This window comes from Vigna radiata, chromosome 7, assembly GCF_000741045.1.
Source record: "Vigna radiata var. radiata cultivar VC1973A chromosome 7, Vradiata_ver6, whole genome shotgun sequence".
In the NCBI taxonomy this organism is placed as follows: Eukaryota; Viridiplantae; Streptophyta; class Magnoliopsida; order Fabales; family Fabaceae; genus Vigna; species Vigna radiata.
In genome coordinates, this window is record NC_028357.1 from 18228203 (window position 1) to 18237862 (window position 9660).

General features: G+C 40.6%; 2 protein-coding genes across 2 annotated transcripts; both read right to left on the minus strand.

Annotated features, from left to right (window-relative positions):
• Nucleotides 1–2598: 2598 nt before the first annotated feature.
• On the minus strand, nucleotides 2599–4922 carry LOC106766145. The gene is made up of 2 exons (XM_014650900.1): nucleotides 4069–4922; nucleotides 2599–3844 (listed from the first exon to the last, which is right to left on the minus strand). The coding sequence occupies exons 1-2, from the start codon at nucleotides 4920–4922 to the stop codon at nucleotides 2599–2601; spliced, it is 2100 nt and encodes a 699-aa protein (XP_014506386.1).
• A 1355-nt stretch (nucleotides 4923–6277) lies between these two features.
• Nucleotides 6278–8597, minus strand: LOC106769291 (probable mannitol dehydrogenase). The gene is made up of 5 exons (XM_014654846.2): nucleotides 8444–8597; nucleotides 8258–8371; nucleotides 7169–7682; nucleotides 6861–7011; nucleotides 6278–6710 (listed from the first exon to the last, which is right to left on the minus strand). Exons 1-5 carry the CDS (start codon nucleotides 8539–8541, stop codon nucleotides 6505–6507), a joined length of 1083 nt encoding a protein of 360 aa, XP_014510332.1. The 5' UTR covers nucleotides 8542–8597; the 3' UTR covers nucleotides 6278–6504.
• Nucleotides 8598–9660: the final 1063 nt, after the last annotated feature.

Consider the following 9660-nt stretch of genomic DNA (forward strand, 5'->3'; position numbering starts at 1 on the left):
TGATGGCAACCCCTAAAGGGACTTCCCATCCAAGAAGTAACAACTTACACTAAAACTAAGAAAGGGAAGTTGATTGAAAACTTAAATCTTTTCTTCTTAAAGTCTTAGCAAGTTTCTCTCTAACTAAANACATCTTACTTTGCTTTTGTAGGACATTAATGAAGAGATGAAACTATGCCTACACATCCGTAAAGATTTGCCAAGCAAAGAGGGATAGAAGCAAGCATTATGCAGCCAACCGTAAAGCTCTTTTGCAACACGTGTTCAACATGGCAGCCAACAACACTTTCCACGTTAAACATGCAGCCATGCACCAAGTTACAACCATGGACTAGCCAAGACTNCATCAGCCACTTCCTTCCTTTCAAACACGTGTTAAATGCTTTCTTCATGATGCACGTTGCCACAAATCAGCCAAAGCTTTTCTGCACATGCTTGTATAGTTAAGGCAGCTTCTCTTATACGCCAACAAGTCTCCATTCTTCTATATAAGAGACTTAAATCCATTGTAAATGTAACTTGAGTTTAAGTAATGAANTGNTGCTGAACTTNAGCCATTGCTCTCAAGTTCNAACTTGTGCTTTGTTATCCAGCACCTCCTATAGCTCCTTTCCCCTTTGGAAGGCTTCCTGAGCTATAATTCTACCAAACACCTTCATCCAACATCACCAGACATTTTCACAAACACCTTCAGTGCAATTCACACTTCATCTTCTTCATCATTCCGCTGCCATTTCTCTGGTTCTGGAAGTGTTCGAGACTGAGTTGCAAGGATGCTTCCATCAGTTCGCCTACTTCTACCGGGAGCATAGCATCAGTTCCGTAGGTGAGATTGAAAGGAGTTTCTCCAGTCGAGCCGCGCGGGGTACACCCGAAGGCCCATAACACCTCGGGTAATTCCTCCACCTATAGCCCTTTAGCTGCTCCAAATCGTTTCTTCAGTTCTGATACTAAAGCTTTGTTGGCGACTTCAGCCTGACCGTTTGTCTGAGGATGTTCGACCGAACTCGTAACGTGTTGGATCCCCATGCTTTTCAGAAATTCTTCCAATTTACGGTCGATGAACTGCCGACCGTTATCAGTTATGATTTTCTTTAGGATGCCGAATCAGCATATTAATTGCCAGATAAATTTTTGAACTTTCTGAGCAGTGATTGATGCCAAAGCCTCTGCCTCGATCCACTTAATGAAATAGTCGACTGTCACCAGAAGGATTTTACACTGGATTTACCGGTCGGTAAGGGTCCGGCTATGTCTATTCCCGATTGAGCGAACGGCCATGGTGAGATTATCTCGTGAAGTCTCTCAGGGGGAACTCGAAAGTCATTCCTGTGTGATTGACATGAGTTGCATTTGCGAACGAAATCGAAACAATCGGTTTCCATTGTCGGCCAATAATACCCGGCTCAGAGTATCTTGGCCCTCAGCAGTCTTTTTCCTGAATGAGCTCCACAGAAGTCGTGATGCAATTCCTGCATAACATATTTAGGTTCCTCGTCTGACAAACATTTCAATAAGGGAGAAGTGTATCCTCGCCGGTACAAGTCGTCCCGTATCATCATAAATCAAGCGATTCGCTTAGAATCGGTCGTACTGATCTGCCCTCCTGTTGGTACGTACAACCACCTGATGGCTCTGGAAGTATGGACGGAGTCGTCTAGAGGCAGTCAGGAGGGCAAGGGCCACCTTTCCTACCTGCGAGTATCCTTGCTCTGCTTCTTGCAAGGTCCCACTGATGAAGTATATCAATTTAAATTCTAGGAGTTCTTGGAGGAGGGCAGCGCTTACCGAGTGGTTGGTTGCGGCCAAGCATACCTGTAAGTCGTATCCCTCCATTGGACGGGCCATAATCGGGGGGCTGGTGAGGATTGTTTTGATTGTAGAGAAGGTCGTTTCGCACTGGTCGTCCCAATGACGGGGGACATCTTTCTTCATGTTTTTAAAGATAGGCTTGATGTGTTCGACCAGCTTTAGTATGAATCGGGATAGTGCGGCAAGGCGTCCGACCAATCGTTGCACCTCCTTCAGCTTAGTGGGTGTTGGCATCTCGAGGACCGCTCGACATTTGTCTGGGTTGGTCTCGATTCCTCTGGGTGTTATCATGAAGCCGAGGAATTTACCGGCTGGCACTCCAAAAGTGCATTTCGAAGGGTTGAGCCGCATATTATAGTGTTGTATCTGCTGAAAGACTTCCGCCAAGTCTTGAAGGTGTTGCTGATGGGAATTACTACGTATAACCATGTCGTCCACGTATACCTCCATGCATCTGCCGATCTGGTGATGGAAAATCTTGTTCATAAGACGTTGGTAAGTTGCCCCAGCGTTCTTGAAGCCGAACGGCATCACCTGATTACAGTAGTTAGCCCGTTCGGTTATAAAACCTGTTTTCTCCTTATCCGGAGCATACATCAGAATTTGATTATATCCTGAATATGCATCCAGGAAACTCATCACTTCATGTCCTGAGACTCCATCAACTAGTCGATCAACGCTGGGAAGAGGATATGAATCTTTAGGGCATGCTTTATTTAAATCTGTGAAATCCACACACATTCGCCATTGGTCGTTCGCTTTCTTGACCATAACAACGTTTGCCAACTAGGTCGTATAGGGAATTTCCCGGATGAATTTTGCCTTGGTTAGTTTGTTGACCTCCTCTTGTATGGTATCCCTCTTTTCGTCACCAAATCTCCGTTTTTTCTGTGCCACCGGTCGGGCTTCTTTGAAAACAGATAATTTATGCGTCATGACGCTCGGGTGTATTCCGGGCATATCGGCGACGCTCCATGCAAACAGTTTGAAGTTGGCGCGCAGCAACTCTGTCAGATCCCGCTCGTCCTCTGGTTGTAGTCCAGCGCCAATGGAAGTGGTTTGATCTTCACTTCGCCCTAGTACGAACGCCTTGACATCGCCTTGGGGCTCGAACCGATCATTCGTGTTCGTCCTTGGGTCCAAGTCAACAAGAATTGTCTCCGGTTGTTTGGCTTTGTTTGGAGGGACGAATGGTATCATTTTCAGTCTGGCTACATAGCACTGCCGAGCGGTCTTCTGGTCTACTTTTACTGTGCATATGTTCCCTTCCTCGGACGGAAACTTCATCGCCAGGTGGGGAGTGGACACGATTGCGCCGAAAGCATTCAAGCAAGGTCGCCCGAGTAGCGCATTGTAAGTGGTATTGGCTTCCACCAGTAAAAACCGTACGCGCAGTTCCTTCGAGCATTCTCCCGTGCCTAGTCGTGTGCATAGATCCAAGTATCCCCGGGTGTCTACTCTTTCCCCGGCGAATCCCACAATCTGTTCATTAAAGGGGGCGACAACATCTTCTGAGAATTCCATTTTCTGGAACGTGGACCAGTAGAGTATGTTAACTGAGCTTCCTTGGTCAATCAGGACTTTGCTGACATCATATTGTGCTATCCGTGCGGTTATGACCATAGGGTCATCTTGATCGAGATCCGGGGCATGGAAGTCGGCATTGGTGAACGCGATGTCCGGCATTGTCAGAGAGTGATGGCTTACATTGTGAACACTTTGTAGGTTTCTTAGATGTCTTTTCCGGGCTGAGGATGATGCCCCTCCCCTGGCGAACCCTCTGGAGATCGTATCAATATGACCCCTAGCAGGCCTATCGTGTGCTATTCCTCGGGAACGACTCCTTGACCTGTCTGTTGGTCGGGTGTTCTTTTCCAGACTTCTTCGAACGGGCTCCTTTTTGGGAGAGCGTCTCGCTCGGTTTGCTTCTTCTCGTACGAACTCACGGAGGTATCCAACGTGGATAAGCCTCTCCAGTTCATCTTTCAGTCCTTGACAGCCTTCGATAGTGTGTCCTCTGTTACCGTGGTATCTGCAGACTTAAGTATTGTCCGCATCCATGGGCGTCTCTCGTCTTCGCTCGAAGATAAGGTTGACTTGTAGGGCTTTTTCTAATATCCTTTCCCTTGACGCGTTGAGGTTTGCGTAGTGGTCATAGCGATGACCGGTAGGTGTCTTCTTACGCTTCCTTGAGGTTGGTCTCTTTCGCGGGGGCGCCTTACTTCTTTTCTGGCCTCGTTCGTAGCAGTTTCTAACGTTTGTTTCCTACGAGAGCTTCTTTGGTCCTCCATCTTGATGTACTCGGTGAATCTTTCTTGGAATTCTTCCATCGTTTTAGGTTGTCGAGCGTATAGATGCTCCGAGACATATCCCGGCTTTATGCAGTTGGGGAGATTGCCAATAATAAAGTCATGGGTGACACCCTTCGCTCGTCTCGCAACTTCATTGTATCTCTGTATGAACGCTCGTAAAGTCTCGTCTTTGCCTTGTTTTATATTGACGAGGTCAACGGGAGTTATCTCATCTCTTCGGTTGATGGCATATTGCTTTTTGAGCAGGCTAATAACAGTACGAAAGCTATCGACTGAGTTAGGGGGAAGGGTGTAGTACCATTCCAAAGCCTCTCCTTTCAAGGATTGGGAGAAAGCTCTGCACTTGACTGGGTTACTGTTGGAGTAGTAAGCCATGGAGTCAATGAAGTTTCTAAGGTGATGTTCAGGATCAGAGGTGCCGTCAAATCTTTCAATTGACGGAGGAGGTCGATCGGGCATTTGGGCCTGCATGACGGCTTCAGTGAAGGGCAATGGGTTAGGTGACCGGTCGTTTAGGGGAGGTGTGTGTCTGCCATGCCCGTTATTCTGGCTTCCTTGAGTCTCGGACATTTCAGGAGTCGCGCGACGTGCCCTCAACCGGGCGATTTCGTCGCTCTGCTTCTGTTGTATCTCCTGCTGCTGTCGTATGATCTGGGCTTGTTCCTCCATCCTTTTAGCCTGGGCTTGTTGAAGCCTTTGTTGCTGACGTATAGTGTGGGCTTGTTCTTCCAGTTGAGCTTGTAATTCTCGGATCATCTCCATCTGGTTAGGGTTGTCCATGCTCCTCGTGGTGACCATTGGGACTCTTCAAATCTCGGCCCCACGGTGGGCGCCAAAACGTTTCGGGGTAAATTTTGGGACTGAGACACTGACCTGGATTCTGCTACTTTCTGGATCGTCAAATTTCTCTGTTCTTCGTCGCATGTTCCGCGAACCGTCCATTATGCCCAAACTTTGACCGAGAGGGGGTGGGGTACCTGCAAAGGTACTCCGACGCTCAAGTTAGGCGTCTGTAGTAGGATGATCTCAGCTCTTAGCAAAACAATGCTCAGAGTGAGATGATTTGATAGTAGAGTTGTTGTGTGATAATTGCAAAAGTGGAATGAATGATGAGTGTTAGCGTACCTTGTGTGGAGTCCTTGGCTCTTTATTTATAGGCCTTGAGTTGATAGAAGATTAACAAAATATAAACCAAATAAAATATAAACAAACTTACTTGGTTCCCTATAAACAGATAAATATCTTTTGTTATATCTTCAATCAGATATTATATGATTCTTCAGCTTTTAAGTCATTGGGCTATGAACACAATAGAAGATTGTGGGCCTCGAGCCCAATTGGCGCGCCCACTATGGTGAAGTGGGTGACTCAATATCTCTTGGAACCGGGCGTTTATTTATCATAACCGACCGATTCTAAATTGTTTACCGTACAATAAACAAACTTACTTGGTTACTTATAAACAGATAAATATCTTTTGTTATATCTTCAATCAGATATTATATGATTATTCATCTTTTAAGTCATTGGGCTATGAACCCAATAGAAGATTGTGGGCCTCGAGCCCAATTGGCGTGCCCCCTATGTGAAGTGGGTGACTCGGTATCTCTTGGAACCGAGCGTTTATTTATCATAACCGACCGGTTCTAAATTACGTACCGTACAATTTTATATTACTTTAATAATTAGAGATATTTTGATAATTTTTAATTTTTATCAATTAAACTAATTTTTTAAATTTGTCACATCAATCAAATTCTACACTGATTCTCATAAACTTTATTCTTAAATTCATTCTCAATTATCCACAAATTCACTAAAAAAAATAACAAAAAATCACCTTCAAATTCATTCAAATTATCTCCTTCAAATTATCTCAAATCTATAAAAAAAAACACAGCATAATGGAATTGGAAGAAAGCGGACAGAAAATAGTATAGAGGACTCGAGAGTGAATTCAGAAAAGTAAAACTGCGTACATGAGAGGCAACGTTTATATACAGAGAAAAAAGGAATAAAGTCTTATAACAGACTTTACAGAAAGTCATAATGCATGACAGCTTTTAATTGCATATCTAATAAGTTTTATTGTCGGTTTATAGAAATTTTAGTAAAACAAAATTCTCCTAATTTCTTTCCATAGAAGTATAAAATAATAAAATAAAAAGTAATTATTAATCCCATAATACTAGTAAAGTATTAATCACATAATATTAAAGATAGCAACTACATCAATCCATCGACTGCCTAAATCCAAAAGCACACTTGTCAAACATCCAATCAAACTACGTATTCACTCGACAACATAGACAAATTCCTTATTTAAAGCAATAACCATATCCTCCTACATAATTCTCCTCTGTAACATAGATTATGAAATTTAAGAGCTGCGCTTCAGTGTCTTCCCAATGTCAATAACAAATCGATATTTGACATCTGCTTTGAGGAGACGCTCCATTGCCGTGTTTACATAATCAACAGGAATAATCTCGATGTCAGGCTGTATATCGTATTTGGCAGCATAATTAATCATCTCTTGAGTCTCTTTTATTCCTCCAATGCAACTGCCAGCTACACTCTTTCTTGCTGCAAACCAAACACAATATTTATCATTAACGTTATGAAAGAAATTGTACGTCTTTAAGAAAAATAAAATATATTTCTTCATGAACTTATATACATGTAATTTTCCGTCTAATTTATATAAGTACAATAATTTTTCATATACATGCATACCTAGTATTGGAAAGATTGGAAGCTCCAAAGGATGATCGGGTAGACCAACAATCACAAGTTTCCCACCAGTCTTCAACAGATCAATCAGAGGGACCAGAGAGTGAACTGCAGACACTGTGTCTATTATACCATCCATGGTGCCCTTTGCAGCCTGAACAGAAAAAATGGCCATTAGAAGTTAAACAATAACATTTCCTCAGGCACACAAACTGAACCATATTAAAAAACTCGAAATAATACAAAGCAGAGTTTACACCATACTATCGTAAATAATTGTAGAAAGGTTCAGAAAGGGAAAATTGAAGTACCTCCAACTCCTCTTGATTACGACTGACCAAAAATTTGTCAGCTCCAAGATGCTCAATAGCTTCCTTCTTTTTGTTTGGAGATGTGCTGATTACAGTAACTTTAGCCCCAAAAGCTTTGGCAAACTTAACAGCCATGTGGCCAAGGCCACCAAGACCAACCACACCCACATGTAGGCCTGGTTTGCCAATTCCAAAATATTGGAGAGGGCTGTACACTGTGATCCCAGCACATAAGAGAGGTGCAGCAGCCTCAAGAGATAGACCATCAGGAATGCTGATCACAAAGTGTTCATCTACAACAACCAGATCAGAGTAGCCTCCTTGTGTGATGCTCCCATCAATATCCTTCGCTCCATACGTCAGAACCATTTTTGAACAGTAATTCTCAAGATTTTCATCGCAGCTATTGCACGACCTGCAGGAATTAACCATGCACCCCACACCCACCCTATCTCCCACTTTGTACTTCTCTACCTTGCTTCCAACCTCTACCACTTCACCTGCAATCTCGTGCCTAAATTTTGGTGCTTATATCAGAATATGGTATTCTATCATTAACACTTAATAACCTGTCGTTGATAAACAATAAATAACATATTTTTTTTGAAAAGGTAGCTAATAATTTATTAAACAAATTGTCTACATCAAAGTGTTTGTCTACTAACATATGGTTACCTTACCCAGTGCAACATGTACAGTAAGTAAACCGGTCAAAATTTCTGCTCTCTTTATTTTCCAACTTACTGGCAAATATGCAACATTTATATATATATATATATATATATATATATATATATATGTGTGTGTGTGTGTGTTTTTTTTTAGTTTATTTCAAATGGTTATCATGCAGGGATAACAAAAATTCTTGCTTCTTCTGAGGGGACCATCCAAAGAAAGTCATATTTTGTGTGTGCACACTCCAAATTTGAGTTGAAGCTTAGCCATTTTCTCACATATTTTGAAAATCATATTACAAATTAAGTATATCAATAACTTTTCAGAACTCTTTCTTGTTTCAGAAATCATACGTAGAAGTTAAGACAACATCGTGTGTTTGAAAGATAGGATGAAAGAGAGTAGGAAGCTTACCCGGGTACCAGTGGATAAATGGACTGACCCCATTCACTCTTGATATTGTGGAGGTCACTGTGGCATATACCACAGAATAACACTTTGATTGCCACATCTTTTTCTCCTGTTTCCCTGCACCATTAGAAAATAATCAGAAGCATGAACTACTTCTAAAGTTGAGCAATTGAAGAGCTCGATATATACCTTCTGGTGAAGTCGAAGGGGGAGAGAACCCCAGATTTGTCTCTAGCAGCCCATCCAAAAGCCTTCCTAGAATGCTCCAGTCCTGGTGTAGCAGCCATCTGAGTGTGTTCGACTCAAGAATTGTGAAGAATGTGAAGCAGCATGGGTGTATTAAAGGCACCAATGCCCAGAGATATGTGGTTCATAGTGCATCACGTAGGCAATTATGTAATTATGAGGCCCACGTGGATGGGACAGTACTGCTTTCTTTTCTTTTCACGCTTTTTTTTTGGAAGATGATATTTTGACACTAATTTTTGACATTATTTGGACATTGTACACATGTCAAAATGTGGTTAGATAATTTCAAATTAAAAAAAGACTGAAATAGGGATATATTTGGAAGAAAAAACCAAAGTTTCTTTTTTTAATTTGAAATCGTCTAATCACATTTTGACACGTATGCAGTATCAAAATGGTGTCAAAAAATTGGTGTCAAAATGTTATTTTCTTTTTTTTTTTTACTGTATTTATAACGTAGCAATGTATAAAAAAGAAAAAAGCACAAATAATCAAATTCATTAGAAATATGTGTACGGTTGAGATCGTGAAGATACACGTTGGTCTTAATCAACCAAAAGATGTAGGAACGACAGGACAAATATGATTAACTTTAAAGCAAATGTCTCTGATGAATCATTGATAAAATATTTTAGTAGAAACGAGATTGTTCTAAGGTGTCTTGGGAGAAAAAACCTTCTTTGGAGAACCGAGATTGTTCTGATAAATTATTGTCAAAAAAATATATTAAAGAATTGATTTTTGGTTTAAGAAGGTTTAATCAATATATTATAAAGTATTTAAATAATGTTCACAAATATATTTATATTTGTTAGAACAATTATTACATTTTAATATAATATATGGTTATGTTTGATTATATTTTATAAATTTCTTAATATCATGTATCGACTACCAATATATATTGTATATTTAATTCATTTATATCACTTTTATTATATTAATTATGACATGGTGATAAATATTTATTATTGTTAATATTTTAAATTTTATAATTAATTTTTTAAGGGTATAAAATTTTATAAATACATGTTATAAAATATAATGTATTTTTTCATATTAATTTATACACTTATATAGGTTTAAACTTTCTTATTAACTTAATGTTAAAAAGTCTGACAATTAAATCTTTTTTCAGTTCTCTAAAGTATTTATTA

Bases quoted from the DNA above. Each gene is read 5' to 3' on its own strand.
- LOC106766145 (XM_014650900.1), bottom strand. From the start codon at position 4,922: ATGGTCACCACGAGGAGCATGGACAACCCTAACCAGATGGAGATGATC. The intron at 3,845-4,068 runs GTTAGAAACTGC...TTAAGTCTGCAG, and splicing joins AGCTCTCGTAGGAAACAAAC to ATACCACGGTAACAGAGGAC.
- LOC106769291 (XM_014654846.2), bottom strand. From the start codon at position 8,541: ATGGCTGCTACACCAGGACTGGAGCATTCTAGGAAGGCTTTTGGATGG. The intron at 8,372-8,443 runs GTATATATCGAG...CTAATGGTGCAG, and splicing joins CCCTTCGACTTCACCAGAAG to GGAAACAGGAGAAAAAGATG. The intron at 7,683-8,257 runs GTAAGCTTCCTA...ACCAAAATTTAG, and splicing joins ATTTATCCACTGGTACCCGG to GCACGAGATTGCAGGTGAAG.